This window comes from Meleagris gallopavo, chromosome 9, assembly GCF_905368555.1.
Source record: "Meleagris gallopavo chromosome 9, MGAL_WU_HG_1.1, whole genome shotgun sequence".
Classification (NCBI taxonomy): domain Eukaryota; kingdom Metazoa; phylum Chordata; class Aves; order Galliformes; family Phasianidae; genus Meleagris; species Meleagris gallopavo.
The window spans coordinates 1,696,714-1,715,697 of record NC_139412.1 but is presented as its reverse complement, the minus strand read 5'-3'; the positions used below and the strand labels follow the sequence as shown (position 1 = coordinate 1,715,697).

Here is an 18,984-nt window from a genome sequence, read left to right as displayed (position 1 = left end):
GCATGGAAAGCACTGCTGATTGCTAATGGCTCCGGCTCAGATTTCACCCTCGAGGAGCCCAAAGACTTTTCTGGGTGGGGTGTTGGAGTGCTGTTGGTGTTGGCCTAGTTTGGCTCTTTCAGGTTGGGGATGAAGTTCCTGCAGACAGCAGTGGGATGGAGCTGGGCGGCTGAGCTGCTGTGGGTGCACGGAGGTGTTTGGGGTTTGGGTTCCTTTTGGGGTGCAGGAGTTGGGGTGCAGCCAGCACCCTTATGTCTCCCAGCAGCATACAGCCAGCAGCAGCACTGTAGGGAAGGATGCCCCAACTCCAGATATTGCTGTGCAAAGGGAATTACGAGCTCTCAGCATCACTTCTTCCTCATTGTGTTTCCCATAAAGGGAGGATCCTTCCTCCTGCAGCTGCTCTTGCGGCACCAGTCCGTGTTCCTGCAGGCATTGGGTTCCTCGGGGTGCTCTGGGATGCTGAGGATTTTGGTGCCTCAGGATGTTAAAGCTCCTCGTTGGGCGCTGATGGGAGCCAGAAGAAGCAGACTGATGTGGTCCCACAGCCAGCTTCCAGGCAGTGAAACTCCCGTGGGCTGTGGGATGAGGTCGGTTTCTGGGCCTGGGATGGGCTGGAGCAGCACTGAGCTCATCCCACACCACGCTGTCCAGCTCCATGGAAGCTCCCCCAAAGCACTTTGGTTGGGGTTCATGGGATGCCTGCCTCACCCAACCAGTGCAGGGAAAGAAGATAAGGCTTCAAACCAGCTTTGATGCTGCAGATAGAGGGTGTGAGAAAGTCCTGCAAGCACAATGCCACACTGATGGGCAGCCATTGAGGTAGCATTGCCCACCCCAACATGAGGAGGGGCCCCAAAAATCCCCTATATGCATCATCCCATGCAGGCTGGGCTCTCTGCCCAGCAGCACTGCCACCATGTGGGGTGGCTGTATGGGGACACAAGTGCCACCAGGCTCCTGGGAGCACTGGGCAGGGAGTGGGGAGGGCAATCTTCAGCACCCCATTAGGATTTGGTTTCCCCACATTTCCTGGAGAGCTGCAGGTCTGCTATGCAGTCGGTGGCACCCAGGCATCCTGGGCTCACAGTAGAGCTGCAGAGAGAGCTGTTCTTTTTGCCATCAGCATCCCTGCACTGTGCTGTGCTCCTGCAGAACATGGAGCAAACCCATGTGCTGAGTTCAGGGCAGCCCTGGAAAACATGCCTTAAAATCCTAATTGTGATCTCGGTATCCCTGTGCTCCTCTGACCCACTCAGCACCACATGATCCACGCTGCAAATCACCTGCATCACAAATAATTACAGCCCGGCGCTAATAAGTGAGCAAGAAACCCGTAATTATCCACAGAAGTTATTTGATGATTATTATTTTATTTTAATTAAGAAAAAAAAAAAGAAAGAAAGAAAGAAACACCCCAAACCCACAGGACCTCCATGGGTCTCACCGTGGTGACTCAGGGTGGGGGGGATGAGGGGGGATGGGGCCGGACCCCAGCAATGGCTGTGTAGGGGATGTGGGGCTGTTTCTTCTCAGCAGCTCAGAGCAGCTCAGATGCCCACTGCAGCCTTTCCATTGCCCTCTGCCCAGCGCTGGGATGCTGAAGGATGGTGATGTGGAGACCCACAGCATCCCTTGGGTGGAAGAGTTAATTATCCTTGTAATGAGCAGCATGTGCTCTGTGTTAGGGAGGAAGAGAGGAAGGGAAAGGAAAAGGAAACGGAAAAGGAAAGGAAAAGGAAAAGGAAAAGGAAAAGGAAAAGGAAAAGGAAAAGGAAAAGGAAAAGGAAAAGGAAAAGGAAAAGGAAAAGGAAAAGATAAGTATTTTGAGGTCTGTAGGTGATGGGGGAGAAGTGCAGGTCTTCAGCACTCTGGGAGTGATGTGACTGATTTTATTCTAAGTCAGACTCAGGTCTTACTGAATGCACGTGTGATTTGTTCCATTATTAACAGCTGGGTGTGCTTTACCTGCTGGTACCTGAGGTTGAAACCAGTGGGAGATGTGAGTAAATGCAAAAGGGCTGTTCAGAGTGAGCTGGGAAGGGTGGGAATGTTTCTGTAAGGTCAGGATAGGTCTTGTGGGGCTGTTGTGGCTGCTGCAAGCCAGTTTCTCTTTTGCAAGGCACAGAGATTGCCCTGCAGCATCCTGAAAGGCAGCGTGGTGTGTTCCAGGAGCACAGGGCTGGGAGCGTGGGTGCAGTGAGAGGGGTCTTAAGGGCATTGCAGCCCTCCACCAGACGTGGCACCGTGTGCTGCTCCCTCAGGGGGGCTGTAGGATCCCAGCTGCTGCAGGCTCTCCAAAAGCTGCATCCCATACCAACAGAAGTGGGCATTTCCCTCCTGTGGAAGGCAGTAGGATGGGGTTACACACAGGCACGATGCTGCCAATGCAGCCCATTGCCTCTCCTGTTAGAGCTGTGCACAGGGATGTACACCTGCTTCGGATGCTGATGGTGAAATGGAAGCGCATGGCTGAGCCACCAAACCCCGAAGAGGTGTTGGGCAATGGGTGCTGAGCCAGCACAGCCTGTTCTGGCTGTTCCACGGTTTGCTCAGCACGGGAAATTGGGATCAGGCTGTGAAATTCCAGAGCTCAACGTGAGGTGGTGCAAAGCATCCGCTTCCCATTCCCAGCAGCAGCAAAGGAAGAGAGACCGAAAACCAGCGGCTGAGGGAGGTGCTGGGGAGACCTGGAAAGCACGAAGCCACCAAAGCACAAAAAGAAAAGGTGATGATATCCACGCAGGGAAATTCATCTGTCCCTGCTCATATCTAGAGCTTTGTTTGGAAGAGGGATTCCGATGTTAAAAGGATTTTTTTTTGTTGTATTTTTTCCACCGTAAGAACAGATGTCAGAGGGCGAGCCGTGCCTTACAGCTCTGTTAGTTCCTCTCTGAGCTCCCCAGGCGTGCGGTGCGACTGAAGCATCTTCATTTCCCATTGGTGGGATGTGGATGTTAATGCACACCGGGACCCCCCGGTCCCAACAACGTGCTGGCTGTGAAAAGCAAGGAACGCCCTGACCCAAACGCACCGACACGGGAAGGTGCTCCGAAACACCCAGACGTGGGGCAGCCGGAGGTGATCTCCTCACCCCTAAGGAATGTGACTCGCTGTGTTGACACGGAGCTGCCCTGCTCGCTCCACGCAGTGCCACTCGGTGCCTGCTGGCCCCGGGTCACCTCTGCCACCCGCAGCTCGGCGCAGGGCCCGGGTTGAGGTCGCTGCCGGCGAGGCAGCGTTCCCATAGGAAACTGGGCTGGGGGGCGAGCAGGGGGCCGCGATGGGGCCGCTTGTTTTCCGCATGGATATATGCAATATATTGCAATGATGTGGCTCGGCCGCAACCAGGAAAGCCATCCTCGGGAGCGGTGCTGGAGAGGGATTTGAGATGAGGATGGGGCGCGCGGTCGCTCTAAAGCTGCGATTCTCCCCCACCCACCCTCCGTTTCCCAGCCCTACGGGGGCGGTCGGGCCCGGCCCGGCTCGGCCTCACCTGGAGCGGGCGGGGCGGTGGGGGGTGGTGGGACGGGCAGCAATTCGGTCCCGCCTCTCACCCCCCCAACCCCCCCCGCCCCGCAGCTCCGCCGCCGCCCGCCCGCGCCGCCGCCGTCTCCCCCGCGCCGCCGCCGCCTCCAAGATGCCCGGGCAGCGGTGGGGAGGCTGCCGCAGCCCGCTGGTAAGGGGAAGGGGGCACCGAGATCGCGTGGGGGGCACTGCGGGGAAAAAGAAGGGGGGGTATTCAGCCCCGCCCTGGGTTTTTTAGGGGTTCTTGTAGGATTTATGGTGCTCCGCCATCCGGTTGTAGGGCGGGTGGCTCCGTGCTTCCGTGCCGGCCCTTTTCCCTCGGAACCGTTCCGATGCCTTTTCTAATTTAATTTTTTTTTTGGGGGGGGGGGAGGAAGGGGGGAGTGCCGGTTTTTCCCCGCAGCCGTTCCGCGGGGTTCGGCCGTGAGATCCGCGCTCCCGCTGCCCCCCGACCCGCTGAAGTTGACATGGAAGCTGATGGCGAAAGGAGCTCGGAGCTCTCCCGGCTTCCCCCCCCCCCCAAAAAAAAACAACAAATAAATAAAAAAAAAACCAACGCAGCGGAGCGCGGAGAAATGCGCACCGGGCATCGCGGGCGCTGCGCTGAGCTCCGGGCGGTGCTGCCGGTCCCGAAGGGCAGCGCCGAGTTCTACAAAACGCGCCCCAACGCCGCACGGTGCCCGAACCCGCTGTCCGAACCCGCTGCCTTCCTTTCCCCCCCGGCCCGGTGGGTCCCGCAGCGCTGCGGGGTTTTCGAGATGCGGGAGGCGCTGCCGGGAGGCTGCAGGTGCTCCGTGCTGCGTTCCGGGCTCGGATTTTTTCTTCCTCCGTTTTAAAGAGCGCTCCTCGCTGGGCTGCAAAACGCTGAGAGGGGATTCGGCCGGCACGAAGGGATTTGCGTTCCTCGAGGCCGCCCATGGGAAGTACGCAGGGATGAGGAGGAGGAGGAGGAGGAGGAGGAGGAGGAGGAGGAGGAAGGCTGAAGGAAGCTGCCTTGGCCGGGGCAGGTGCTGGTGTGGCTCCGGAGCTCCCAGCTGCCGCTCCGGATCCGTGCGTTGCTGTCCGTGTGCCGGCAGGCGGCATGGGATCGTCCCCGGAGCGCGTGAGATGGGTCGGTGACTTTGTGTTGGTTTTGTATCGGGGTCATCTCTCCTTCTGGGGGCTGGGGGGGCCGCGTTCCCAAGCACGCTGTGGGTTTCGCTCAGCAGAGGGGTGGTTGGAAGTGTGGGGTTTTAGGGTTTGGGGGTTTCTCTTTTTGAGCCTCTCGGGTTGGTGCCTGACCCCGGAGCCGTGTCACACCTCGGGTGACAGCTGTGCCGCGTCACTGGAGAGGCCACAACCCCCCAAACCGGTGCTTTGCTGCGCTCCATGCCCAGCTCTTGCCGAATTTCTCCTCCCTTCAACTAATGCAGGCTACGGCCTGCCCCCACCTTGCCTTTTCCCAAGAAGAGGGAATGGCACGGAGGCCAGCGAGAGCCTCCCTTGGCTGTCACCTCCACCCGTATGGTGGCTTTGTGCCCCGGAGGGGTGGCCCTCCATCCCACACCTCCTTCCTGCTCCCCACCTCTCACGGTCCTCGCAGTCACTCTGGCTGCTGGGATGTGCTGAGACAGGGCTGCAGCATGGGGCAGTGGGGTTTGGGGCTGCGGAGGGGTTTCTGGCAGCCCCGTTGGGTTCTGACAGCTCCCCTCCCACACTGCCGGGAGGCACAATAAGTGCCCTTTGTGCCGCTGGACACGCTGCCCTTTCTTAGGAAATGGCCCATTGTGCTGCCTCCAGGCTCCGTCCATCTGTGGGTTCCTCCCCAAGCAGGCAAACCCAGCGTGCCCAAAGGGGCACCTCATTCCTGCCCCCTGCTTGTGCCCACGTCCCTTTCCCTGCGATGCTCGTGGCGTTCAGAGCCGCTGTGCCCAGCATCACACCATCACCCGGTGCGCAGAGCTGGGGCTGCACCAAATGGGGCTGAGTCTGGTGTGTTACAGCAGTGCAGGAGATGCTTTCTGCAGGCCCCACAGCGCAGCACATCGTGGGGTGTCTGCCAGGAGCAGCCCGGCTCGCCGGCTTCCCGTGACGTTGCTCGGGATTGGGAAATGAAAGGGGCACTGTGACTCTGCGGAATACCATTACCATTATTTATTGCTGGAATTTGTGTCTCACAGGGGAATTAATTGCTGGCTCTGTTCATTTGGGTCTCGTTTCTCCAGCCACGCGCTGGGGGGAATGGCCTAGAAATTAAATGTCGTTTGAATATGCAAACTCAGTTCTGAGTTGGTCGACCAAAGTGGGGGAAAAAATGAACTTCAGGCAGAGCTCTTCCTGGAGCTGAGCTGGGGCGTCATAAGCGTCAGCCGGCCCAGGGTCTGCGTGGGAGCAGAGGGAATGTGCACGTGTACATCTGTGTGTGCACAGCGGGAGCTCAGCATCCTGCAGCTCCATGGAGTGAGCTTGGAGGTGGGTCAGGCACCGGCGTGGGCTGCCCTGGGTGGGGATCCATCGGAGCTGATGGGTGCTGCCATCCAATGGGGTTTTGGGGTGGGAGACGTCGTGGTGATGGTGTCCCTCCTCGGGGTGACACCCGGACACTTGAAATCACGGAGCTATGGCAAAGCAAGCAATGGGGGCTACGTTTTTTTAGGGTGGATGCACGGGCCCAGGCCTTTACCTCTGCTTAGCACGTTCCCCCGACTGCTCCCAGCTGTGCGTTGCATCACGGTACAGCTGCAGCATGCTGGGACCTGGCCATGGCTCTGGGTGCCTGCTTGCCTGGTTTTCATTCCCCCTCCCAGGAACACGCTCTGCTTTGTGCTTGGAGCTTTTCCCTGGCTGCAGGGAAGGGCTGGGGGAAGCAAGGAGAGGTCTGTATGCCAAGAAGCCGTGGCTGCTGCCATCCTCTTTTCCTCCGTGGTGATGCCCCGGGGTCACTGATAGCCCCGGAGCTCCCGCTTCCTCCTGGGAAATCTGTTTCTCGATAAGGAGAGGCTCGTTTGTGCTCTTGTTCCATCCTTTCCCATTTCTCCTGGAGAAAGCCTCCCACAGAGGCTGCACAGAGGCAATGAGTCCCCAGGTGTTTGCACGGGGAGTGCCAAATGCAGAGCATGTTGCAGCTCCTGGAAGCCCAGGGCTGACTGGGTGGGATTACTGCTTGCCAGCTGCAGTGAGGGTAAAAGAGCTGTCCTGCTCTGTGACTCGGTTGTGCTTTAGAAGAAGGGAGCCCTGTTGGTTGTGACCATAGGAGCTCATGCTGGGTGCTTCTGGCCCTGTACCTCCGTGTGTGACACGCTCACTTTTTGGTGGCACGTGCTGTGTTGTCCTTTATTCACGTGCTTAATTTTCACCTCTTTTATCGGTTGGCTGAAGCTGTGTGGCAGTGTGTTGGAAGGGGGCTGGGAGGTGATGGAGGTGGGATGCAGCCTGAGCCAGGCTTGATGTGGTGGTAGAGGAGCTTTGAGCCTTCCAGCAAAACCCCCATGCATCCCAGGAGCACCTATGGTCCTGGATTTACCACCAAGCCCCCAAATGACGGGCAGTGGCTGGGCAGCGTCCTCCCCATGGCAGCCCCTGAGCCTGCAGTGGGGCAGCTGCCATATGGGGCTGCGGGCTGAGCCCTGCTGCTGTTCCACCGGCCTGGGTGCCTCTTCCTGAGCTGAGCCCAAAATATCTCCTACCTGCATTGTTCCCGTGCGGGGAATTAGTGCTGATTGCTCCCCATTGTCTGCAGTTCCTGCAGGAAGCCCTGTTTATCTTACCCTCTTGGCCAGGAATGCAGCCCCACGCAGGCAGCACGGATATAACTAAACTTAGACAGAGCTGTACAATGGCCTTTGGATTTCCCAACTCTGTGGCATCTGTCACATCCTGGCGTTGTGGTTTTGGGGCTTCGGATGGGGCTGAGTTGTACGGCCACCAATTAGCAGGGCACAAGGGCACTGCATAGGGGAGGTCTGAGCAGCCCTTTGTGAGTGTGTGCCTGGCACTGAAGAGGGGTGAAGCAGAGCTCAGAGCTGGGCACGCGTTGGGGCTCATTTTGGGATGCACTACAGGGACAGCTGTGAGTTGATGGGCTCAGAGGGGATGGTGGTGCATGGGGTGGGCAGGAGGAGCCCCTTGCCGGGGCCTGGGCTGTTCCCTGTCCCTTCATCTAGTTGGAGAGCTGCTGGCTCCTGTTGGAAATAATAAAGCACAGCAAATCGAGCAGTGAGAAACTTGGAGGAGGAGCTCCGAGGGGGTCTGAGGCTGCATGGTATCCCAGTACAGCATGGGGAAACACATGCAAGCTGGCCAGTGCTCTTTAAGAGCAATCTGTCTTAAGGATGTCCCACAATGAAGGTTCCTTCAGCGCATGCAGGGTCTGAGGGTCCTGGGGAGCCTGGCTGGCTCCATGCTGCGCTGTGTCAGCTTGTAGCAGCTGGATGCAAACATCATCTGTGCTGGGAGACACACAGGAACCCCAAGCTTTGCATCTGGCTCAGTAAGGGAGCTGAGCTTCCGTGGGGCGGCTGCACAGCCGTGTGTCTCTGCACCCCGCACATCTTCATGCAGCATCCATCCCTGGGATGAGAGCTTGCAGCCGTGCCCTCCCCTTGTCCTTGCAGAGCTGGAGCCCTCTGGCTGCTTGCGAGGCTGCAGCGCAGCTCCAGCTGCATTGCTGCTCACGGGGGCTGTGTGCCATGCCCCTGTGCCAGCTCTGTGTGCTGGGGTGCTCCTGCTGGGCTCCGGGCAGGTGGATTTCTTGCTGGTAGGGTCCGGTGTTTCCACCAGGCTGAGCTTTAATTAAAGTGCTGAGAAAGCCAGAGGGATTTGGCTCCCAGGGCAGCTGGGTGCGCTGGGCTGTGAAGGGGAATGGCAGAGAGTGGAGATGGGAGGAGAGCAAACTGCTCTGGGATGGGCAGTGGGGGGACGTGCACAGCTCCATCAGCTGTGGTTGCTGGGCCTGGGTGCTTGCAGGACCTGCACAGATCCCAAATAGCACACTATGAGCTGGAACCTGGTGCTGGGTCTGCACAGATCCCAAATAATGCATTATGGGGCCAGAACCTGGTGCTGGGTCTGCACAGATCCCAAATAATGCATTATGGGGCCAGAACCTGGTGCTGGGTCTGCACAGATCCCAAATAATGCATTATGGGGCCAGAACCTGGTGCTGGGTCTGCACAGATCCCAAATAATGCATTATGGGGCTGGCACCTGGTGCTGGGTCTGCACAGATCCCAAATAATGCATTATGGGGCTGGCACCTGGTGCTGGATCTGCACAGATCCCAAATAGCACATTATGAAGCCGGCACCTGGTGCTGACTCATAGAGCTGCTTGATGAATGGAGATGTGTTACGGTGCTGGAAAGTGTGAGAAAAGGGGAAAATCCCAAAGAAGGCACCTGTGGAAGAATGGGAGCCATGCACAGTGGGGCTGGGCTCCTCCAACACCACCGTGTTGTGTGGGTTGGTGTATTGGGAAAATCCCCTTGCTGGGATGGGGGAACGAGGCACAGCACCCACCTGAGAGGTGATGGTGCAGGGCCTGGCGTTGCTGGGAGCAGCACTTGGGAGGAGGGGGGGAGGTGTACCACCAAAATTAGGGAGCGTGGATGAGCCTGACTGTCGTGGGGCTGGGAGTGAATGTGGGGCTGAGGGCGGCCATGGGGCCAGCTGGGGGTGTTGCTTTTCCTATGGTTTTCTTCCCAGCTCCTTTTCCCAAAGACAACGAAAAGCGCAAAGACGACGGCTGCCCGCGTTTCCTATCCTGCTGTCACGGAGCCAATTAAGGAAAGGGTTGCCATATTTTTATAACTTTTTTTTTTTAGACATAAGGGTGGAACAGCGCGGTGTATTTTGTAAGGCTCGTTCTTGGAAGCGGCGGAGCCCTTCTGGCTGCAGTTATTTCCTTGGGGGGAGAAAAGAAAGAAGAAAAGGAAAGGGGGGTGAGGGGGGAACAAAGGGGAAACTCGTGGTTGATGGGCCTGAAGGGGCTGAGCTCCCCACCTGTGAGCTCTGGAGAGCTGCCCTGGAGAGGAGTGGAGTGGTTTTGCAGTGTGGAGCCCAGAGCTGTCCTTGGGGGTGTGCAGAGCTCCCTTGGGGTGTGGGGAATGGGGGGACCTGACAGAGGGGATGGGGTGCTTTAGTGATCCTCAGTGCAGTTCCCTGCTGCATCCCATGGGGCTGGTGATGCTCTGGGCTGGGCTGCGGGCTGGGATGCTGCTGGTGAGCCAGGCAGGGTGCAGACATGGGGCAGGTCTGCTGTGCTTCCCCTGTCCCCGGGCTGCTGCTTTTCTTGTCTGCCTGCTGGGAAGCAGAGTGGAGGATGCACAGAGCAGCACGTGGGGATATGTGACAGAGTGCTGAGCAGCCACCACGCCTGGAGAGGATGCTGCCCGTCTGCTTTTCTCTCCTGCTTCATTTCAGAGCTGTTTACAGGCAGTCACATCCCAGCCCAGCTGCTCGGTGCTCTTCTATGGCCCGGCTGACCCTTGGACACAATGCTGCGCTGTTTGTAAACCCCCGTTCCCTCCTCAAGTTGTTTTTATTTGAAGGGAGTTAATGACTATCAACAAAGCAGATTTTAATCTGATCGGTTTTTTCCTCGTCCCGAACATCAAAGAGAACATCAAAGTGTGCAGCATGAAAGGCTCCGGAGCGCCTGATGCACGCAGGTGCAGCGCCCACTCTGCACGGCAGCACGGTCTGCAGGGCTCCCTGCTGCCTAAGGGATGCAGTCCTGGAGGAAAACAAAGGTTAATGTGTGAATGGCCAACAGGGCAAAGCAAAGAGGAGCTTTGCATCCTCTCAGCGGAGCCCTGAGCATCGCAGCAAAGCAGGGAGTGAACTCCGTCTCCCAGGAGGTGTGTGGCACCGTGGAGCCTGCGGGAAGATTGCTGCAGCATTTGTGATGCGCGATCAGAACGTTGCTTAGTGTCATGAGCCCCCTGAGCCGGAGCAGGGAGGAGCTGGAGCTGTGTGGAGCAGGACAGGCAGAGTGCTGATGGTGTTTGCTGCTGGGAAGCGCTTGGAGGGCAGGCAGAGCTGTGAGTTGACAGGAGGGGTTGCAGAGAGGTGGGAGGTGCTGCTTGCCCTGGTGAGCTGGCGCGGGGCTGCAGATTGCATCTGGGATCTGTGAGCTCCTGGGTGATGTCTGCCTTCTTTCCTGGGGTAGAGGTGAGCAAAGAGAGGCAAGGTACAGAAGAGACACAACGTGCAGCTTCTCCTGGGTAGCTTCTTCCTGAACTTGTGGCCTGAATTGGAAAGCAAAAGCTGGAAGCTTTTGAGGGCTCCTGGAGGGGTGGGCTTGGGGCTCCATGCACACCCTTTGGGTACCAGCACTGACATCCCATGGGCAGATTCCCTCACAGGTGTCCCCCACGCCACAAATTTCAGCAAGACCCCCCCCCCCCCCCCCCCCCATCCTGCCTTTTCTGTGCATCCTTGGTTGCAGTTTGCATTTTCCACCGTGGAGCATCCCCAGCAGCCGCAGTGCGGGGCTCCCCCAGCCTCTTCCCACCTAATTAAACGCTGCCTCTCATTTGCAGGAGATGTTTCCGGGCTGGTGCCGAGCCTGTGCACTCACATGCTAATTCTGAGCAGGCTCCTCCAGCAGCGTGTTCCTGCACCGCAGGGAAGCAGCGGGGCTGGCTAATTGATTGCAGTTTCGCCAGCGGCACGGGCTGCTCGCCTCTAATACAGAGCAGACCCGGAGGAAGCCCACCGCCGTGCCCCTCCTCGTTAATTAGTCCTCGCTACCGCACACAGCCGTGCCGAAGCTGGAGGAAAGCATGCGGTTTCTCTTGTTAGCACCCGGCGGGCTGTTATTCTCTTCCACGTGCAAGCTTGCATTTTGGGGACACTCAGGCAGTGGCTTGAAAGGAGCTCAGTGCAAGCCTGGAGCTGGTTTTCCCCCAGCTGGAGCTGATTTGGGCATCATTGGCTTAAGGACAGCTGAGGGCTGGGAGTGTGCAGCCTGTAATTTGGCTGCTCTTCCTTCCCTGCTCCTAAAAGTGGGCAGCTGGGAGAGAGCTGGGAGTGCTGGACCTCAGGAACCGCTTTGCTCAGTTCCTGGGATGCAATTCACCTCTTTCCCTTCACCGAAATGAGGAAGGTACCTCATGGCCTGGCTTTGCCCTTGCAAGTGTGGGAAAGCAGCACGGCCCCTGGTTGCTCTCTTTTGGCAGCATGGAATCGTGTGGTTTCTCCCATTTTTGTTTTCGGCTGCACTGTCTGAGTTGTCCTTCCTGGCTGGGGTGGAAGGTGATGGAGAGGCTCCTCCTCCTGCTCCCAGTGCATCTCCCCTCCTGCAGAATTCCCTCACACTGGTACCAGCTGGGGGCTGGACTGGGCAGCATCGGGGTGCAAAGGATCACAGAATCACTCAGGTTGGAAGAGCCTTCTCAGATCCCCAGCCCACCCCACCGTGCCCATCCCCACGTCCCTCAGTGCCACATCCCCATGGCTCTGGGACATCTCTGTGTCACCCCACCGCTCCCTGGGCAGCTGTGCTGTGCATCACTGCTCTTTGGAGTTTTTCTTCATCCCCAACCTGACCATCTCCTGGTGCAACTTAATGCCATCACCTCTCCTCCTATCATAGCTATCTGGGAACAACAACTACGAGACTGACACCTCTGGGTGACCCCAATGTTCCCTGGGCAGCTGTGCTGTGCATCACTGCTCTTTTGGGGAAGGATTTTTTCCTAAAGAGCCACAAAGCTGTGCAGATTCAGCTGTTGGTGACCTCCCGGTGGGAAGGAGCTGCCCGGCTTTGTTTCTCACATCAAACCTCTGCTCTCCCCCCGGCAGGTCACAGACCAGCTTCCCGGGGTTTTGACGCTGGATTGGGATCGTTTTAACTAAAGATGGAAACACTGGAGTCCGAATTGACCTGCCCAATCTGTCTGGAGTTATTCGAAGATCCTCTGCTTCTGCCCTGCGCCCACAGCCTGTGCTTCAGCTGCGCCCACCGCATCCTGCTGTCCGGCTGCTCCTCCGGCGAGAGCATCGAGCCCCTCAGCGCCTTCCAGTGCCCCACCTGCCGCTATGTCATCTCCCTCAACCACCGTGGCCTGGAGGGCCTCAAGAGGAATGTGACGCTGCAAAACATCATCGACCGCTTCCAGAAGGCGTCGCTCAGCAGCCCCAACTCCCCCAGCGAGAGCCGCCGCGATCGGCCCTACCGCCCCAACCCCACCATGTCGGTGGGCGGCGAGAGGATCGCCTGCCAGTTCTGTGAGCAGGACCCGCCGAGGGATGCTGTCAAGACGTGCATCACCTGCGAGGTGTCCTACTGTGACCGCTGCCTGCGGGCCACGCACCCCAACAAGAAGCCCTTCACCAGCCACCGGCTGGTGGAACCCGTGCCCGACGCGCACTTCCGAGGTCTCACCTGCCTGGAGCACGAGAATGAGAAGGTGAACATGTACTGCGTGGCTGATGACCAGCTCATCTGTGCCTTATGTAAACTGGTGGGGCGGCACCGGGATCACCAAGTGGCGTCGCTCAGCGATCGCTTCGAGAAGCTCAAGGTAAGGGTATGCGGTGGCTGGGGTGTGCTGGGGACCCGCGTGGCGTCTGTGAGGTGGGAGTTGGAGCTTTTGGGCTCCTTCAGGTTCTGCGTTTCCAGGGTTGCTTTGCTGGTGAGAGGCTCTGCAGCTCATCGGCTTCCTTGGATGTGGATGGAGAGAGTGGGGAGCGTGCCTGTGCTCAGCAAATGGCTCGGAAATAGGAGCGCTCTGTTGGCATCGCTGGCCGGAAAAAGGATGTGGCTTAGCAGCGGGTTCCCCACGACAAAACGTCATGCTTAGATGAGAGATGAGATGGAGCTGAGGGGATCCTCGCTGCAAGAAAGACACTGAGGCACTGGAGTGTGCCCAGAGAAGGGCAAGGAGCTGCGAGGGTCTGGAGCACCAGCCCTATGGGGAGTGGCTGAGGGAGCTGGGATCGTTCAGTTTGGAGAAGAGGAGGCTCGGGAGGGAGCTCGTGGTTCTCTCCATCTCCCCAGAAGGAGGTTGTGGTGGTGTGTGGTCAGTCACATCGTTGTTCCCAGATAGCTATGACAGAATGAGAGGTGATGGCATTAAGTTGCACCAGGAGATGGTCAGGTTGGATGTTAGGAAAAACTCCAAAGAGCAATGATGCACAGCTGCCCAGGGAGTGGTGGGATCACCGTTCCTGGAGGTGCTCCAGAACTCTGGGGATGTGACACCGAGGGACGTGGGGATGGGCATGGTGGGGTGGGCTGGGACTTGATGGCTTGGACTTGGTGATTTTGAGCTCTTTTCTGACCTGAACGATTTTGTGATGGAGGCAGAAGGAGGCAGGGATGGAGCTTCCCCTCTCCTGCCCCAGCATCCCAAACTGCTCCTCTGTCCTTTGGCCTCCTGCAGGACATCTGGCAGTGAGCAGTGCCACCTCCAGCGCGGCATTGTCCCACCCTCATACCCACGAGCTGCAGAAAGGGTAGTTTTGCAGTAGTTTTCCAGACCTCCTCACTTCACCCTGTGCCTCGTATCGATCCAAAGTGAATCCCTGCTTCCCTGCTCACAGAGAGCAAACTTCAGGCAGCCCTCTGGGGTGCTGCGAGCTTCATTTCTATGCAGCGCCTGTGCTGGAGCTGGATACCATGTGAACCCGTGTGGATGATGTTTGACCTATATAAAGTTAGAAATCCCTCTCTGTCCCCCATGTGTTCTCTGTGAGTCTACAAAATGGCCTAAATTCTCTCTCTTTTTTTAATATAGAAAAAAACAGAACTGGTCCCATCTGGGGTCACAACGATGGGGCTGCGCCTGCGGTTGCGTTCCAGTTGCAACCCTTCTCCAGCACTTCTTCCTCAGTCCCTTCTCCCGTAATGTTCTGGGCTTGTGCTGCCCCAGAAGTGCTTTTCTTGGCTCATTCCCTCGTTAATCCCTCAGACAACATCGATTTTTCTGCTCTCGCGTTTCCTGAGGGCAGAAGAAATACTTCCATCACTTGCAAAAATGGAGATGACTTCTTCCGTGCGCTCTGGGTTGATTAGAAAAGGGAAGAACAAAGCTTTCTCTCCAGGCATCCGTCTTCCTAGACGGAGAGTTTCCCACGAGCTGCTTCCCAGGCAGGTTTCCCACCTGCCCTTCCCAGAACCTCCCAGCTCTGTGCTGGTGACACAGCCCCTCGATGTGCCTCACCTCCATGTCCCCCCTCTCAGCGCCAGCGCAGCGTTCCTCGTTTCAGAACATTCTTTTTCCATGAGGAAACGTCTCAATTAGCAAATTGGAAACCTTAGAAAGGAAGGTCCGTGGATGTTTGCGTGCAATAGGACCCTGGGACAGGAGTTAAAGCCCTTTTAATATTTCCCCATCGTGTCGGCGAGCCAAGCAGGCTCATGTGAAGGCAAAAGCCCTGACAAGCTAAGCTGCCGCTCCAACCAAATCTGTACACGTTGCCAGAACACCTCCCCTCCATGTTTAAATAACAGTCTTAAGTGATTTTGGATGAGGAGGGAAGCTCTCCTCTGCTATAAACATTCCCCTGTGCTGCTCATCCAGCATGGGTGGATTCCTTGCTCCCTGGCAGAGAAGCAGCTCTGCTGGCACGGTGCTCCAGCAGCCTCCTGTTCCCCCTTTCCCTCTCGCAGGTGGGAATTGCCCAGGTGAGGAGTGCTTGGGGATGGATGTGGGATGTGAGCATCCAGCCAGGGCTGCGGGATGACTCCAGGGTAACCCTCCTCCAGCAGAAAGTTTCCTTCCCTAAGGCAGGCTGGTGAATCGCTGCTTTGCCCCTTGCAGTGCGAGGAGGGAATGGAAGAACTGCGTTTTGAAATGCAAAGCTGCGTCTCTGCCTGCTCAGCCGAGCTAAGAGGGATGAGGGTTTTGCTGCCTGTGTGAATGCCAAATGAACTGCAGTGCAAGCTCCGTCCACGCTGGCAGAAATGCCTCATCCGAGTTGCACTCTGCTGGGGCCTCAGATAAATCTCAGAGTGTAATGGACTGCAAAGCATGGAAAATCAAACTCTGCTGACCACTGCTTCTGCGTTGCTCTAAGCACGCTGACACTCAATGGTTGGTTTTGAAACTAAGCGATGCGTGGTGGAAACTTCTTCCTTTTGTTGCTCTTTGCTCTGTAGTTGCTGCAGGGCTCTGGTTGACATGGCATGGCTGCAGTGTGCTTATCAGTGCGCAGCCCCTGGCTGGGCAGCAGCTGTGCTTCTCTTGTGCTCTTCTTTGGGTGCCTCGTCCCAACACCACAGGATCGATCCTGAGCCAAGCTTTGACACCGCAGTCAATCTTTGCAGCTGCCTTTAGTCCTCATCTGCTCACAGCCTCAGCCTACAGCCCTGACCGTGGTTGGGCCCATTGCTTTTTATGGAAATGCTTGTGTTCCTTTGCCCACCCGATGCTCTGCAGCCCAACAGGAGCTGCCCTGCAGCCCCGCTGCCCACAGCTTTCATCGTGCTGCTCCAGCTAGCAATGCCTTCCAGATTTATTATTATTATTATCTGTGTGATGGAAACTTGGAGCTAGTGACTATAATTTGTCCAAAGCACCGTGCATTCTGCAGACCTCTTTGGTGAGGGTTCTTTGTTGGATCCCAAAGTACTGCAGTTCTGCATGCTGAAGCCAGGACCTGGGCATCTCCAAACTGCCCACGTGCCATTGAAAGGCAATTTAGGACCCACCTCTACTCCCTTTAAGGTGTGTTCTGTTTCTATTATTCCATGCATCCCCAACTCTGCATGTTTACACCACACTGCTTGCCCAAGGCGCATTGCTTTCGGGTGCTGTTCTTGCTCCACCAGTTTGTGGAAGGCATCTCTCTGCCCTGCCTCCTCCTGCAGCTCTCCCTGCACACAGCTCTGCTCCCAGCAGATGGGCAGCATTGCACACACGGGATGCTGTGAGTGGCCCAAACCTGCAGGCTCCCTGCCGACTTCCCCATGGCGTTAGGGATGGGAGCAGCCCACCTGCTCACCTCGCCGGCTGTAAAATCAGCACTAAAAATGAAATTAAAAGCAGGGTTGGGGGGGTAACAGCATGCAGGGTTTGCTCTGGAGGTTCTACAGCAGAAGGAGTTTGCAGGAAAAGGGGTTTTGTGCCATCAGTAATGCACTGCTTTGCTTCTCCTTCTGCCCCACTCCTTTTGCAGGAGCTGGGACAGCTCTCATTGCTGCTGCTGAGATTTCTATCGATCGACATGCTGGAAATAGCCCCAAAAATTCAAATAAAGTAACGCTTTCATTCCTGCTCTTTGCTCCAAGAGGAGCAGTAAGCCATCTCCCACCACGCTTTGTGCCTCCGGTGCGTTCTGAGCGTGACTGAAGCTGGAGAAATGTACTGAATAAGTCCCTGTGCTGCACAACTGATGTGCAGGGCAGTGATGGGCACCACGGGGCCCTTCAGAGGGCGGTGGGATGGGAGGAGTGAGGGCAAGGAGCCTCTCCTTGGTGCTGAGCGTGGGGCTTCTGTGCCTGGGGACTGAGGGACGTGTTCTCTCTTGCACGGTGTGACTCAATGAGATTGCTGCTTCATTATGATTTACTGTACTGCCATGGGGCTAAACTGCATTTTGTGTGCGTGTGGTTTTGTTTTTTAATTCTCCTTTTCCCACACGCATACAGGAGCTGAGAGCAGGGTCATTGCTGGCACTGCTGTGACTCCTGGCAGGGCGCAGGGAGATGTCACTGGCACAGATGCACGAGCTCTGGTGCACTGTGTGCATGCAGCACTGGGCTGTTCCCACAGAGGCAGCTCTGCTTGGGTTGCTTTTCTCCAGGTCCAGGCTGGAGATGGAGATGCAAAGCCTTGTGATTGGCTTTTTTTGGCACGTGAGATGCCAGAGTGATTTTCTGGTGTGATGAAGATGTGGGCTTAGGGTCTCTCTTGAGCAAATGGTCATTTCCTATTGCATCCAGCTGGGGCACCTGCATCCGTGCCAGTGTGGTGGTGCTTGGATTTGCTAAAAACAGCCATGTGGTGTGTGCTGCAGGCACGTGCTTACCTATGGAGCATGGGTTGCATGAAGATGCAAAGCTTTCCTGTCCTCTTTATCCTGCAGTGGGAAAAGGGATCAGTGTGTGCCCTCGTGTCTGGTGTAGCTCCCAGTCTGCAGCAATGGTCGCTCTTTCTCTGATCCTCTGTGGGTCAGAAGGATCAGGAATCAGCACTGAGTGCTGGATGCCTTGGTTTCCCTCCCAGAGATCCCATTTATGGACAGGGGGTTGGATTTTTTAGTGAGTTATTGTGAATGAAATGAGTGAAAGAGTGGTCAGGCAGTGGAATGGGCTGCCCAGGGAGGTGGTCACCAACCCTGGAGGTGTTCAAGGAACATTTGGATTTTGTGTTGAGGGATATGGTTTAGTGAGAACTATTGGTGATAGGTGGATGGTTGGACTGGATGGTCTTGTAGGTCTTTTCCAGCCTTGGTGTTTCTGTGATTCTGCGATTGATGCTCCTTCCCTGGAAGCACTCAAGGCCAGGCTGGGTGCATGGGGCTGTGAGCATTGGCAATTAGTTGTGTGGGAGCAGGATGAGAGGTGACGGCCGTAAGTTGCACCATGGGAGGGTTGGGTTGGATATTGGGAAATGTTTCTTTTCCAAAATAGCAGCGATGCAGCAGCACAGACTGCACAGGGAGTGATGGGGTCACCTGGAGCTACTCCAGAACAGTGGGGATGTGGCACTGAGGGTGGTGGTGAAGAGCATGATGGGGTGGGTTGGGGATCTGAGAGGGCTTTTCCAGCCTTAACGATTCTATGATTACTAATTGGTGGGGAAGCCCCTCTCAGGCCCCATGCACAGGCTGGGGGGTATGGAACGTGCAGAATTTCCTGCTCAAAGGGGCTTTGCCAGGCAAAGATTTGAGCAGGAAGCACGTTGCATCTCCAGTTACACAACGTCTTCCCTTGGCAAAACGTTGGGTTTATGGCCTTTGGGGAATGCTTTCTTGCTCAAACCCCCAACATTCTTGGTGTTTGATGTGCGCCAATGGGCTTGTGGGAGGAGAGCCATGGAAAGCAGGATGGTATTGGAAAACACGCATCCTGCTCATGAGTAATGGGGTGGATGGCAGCCATGGCCCCCAGGTCAAGCAGCAGCTTGGGGCTCTGGGGTGCCCACTCTAGGGGCTGTCCCTCCCCTTGGGTCTCAGTCCTCCTGCTGTTCTGCACAGCTCTGTCGAGTTGCTTTGCACCCGGAATGATGATCAAGCACTGCAAAAATAATAAAAGCAATAATAATAAAGAAAGGGATTTAAGTGCATGCAACGTCCAGCATTGGCTTTGGCTGCCTCCTGTTCTGGGTGGGGGCATGGTGTCTGTCAAACAGGCTTACGTGGGAGATGATGAGTTGAGCAGTTCAATTTTCTATTTCTGGACGAGGGGAATAATCTCTAATACATAATACTTCTTCCTCGCTGGAACAAGTCTGTGCCAGTCCTCGAGCTGCAGCCCTGCAGTTTTTCAAGCCAGTTTTGGTTCCCATCAGCCCTAATCTTCGTTGCA

At 56.5% G+C, this 18,984-nt stretch overlaps 1 protein-coding gene across 2 annotated transcripts in view; it reads left to right on the top strand.

Moving 5' to 3' along the window:
* Nucleotides 1-3,544: 3,544 nt before the first annotated feature.
* The window catches only part of MID2 (midline 2), a 51,853-nt gene continuing 36,413 nt past the window's right edge, over nt 3,545-18,984 (top strand). Inside the window, exons 1-2 of one of the 2 annotated variants that reach the window (XM_085230578.1) lie at nt 3,545-3,679; nt 12,312-13,033. In XM_085230578.1, the coding sequence (XP_085086704.1) occupies nt 12,368-13,033 (666 nt within the window). In that variant the 5' untranslated portion in view covers nt 3,545-3,679; nt 12,312-12,367. Of the gene's footprint in view, nt 3,680-4,502; nt 4,640-12,311; nt 13,034-18,984 lie in introns of those variants that run through there. The other variant, XM_085230579.1, reaches the window with a different exon arrangement.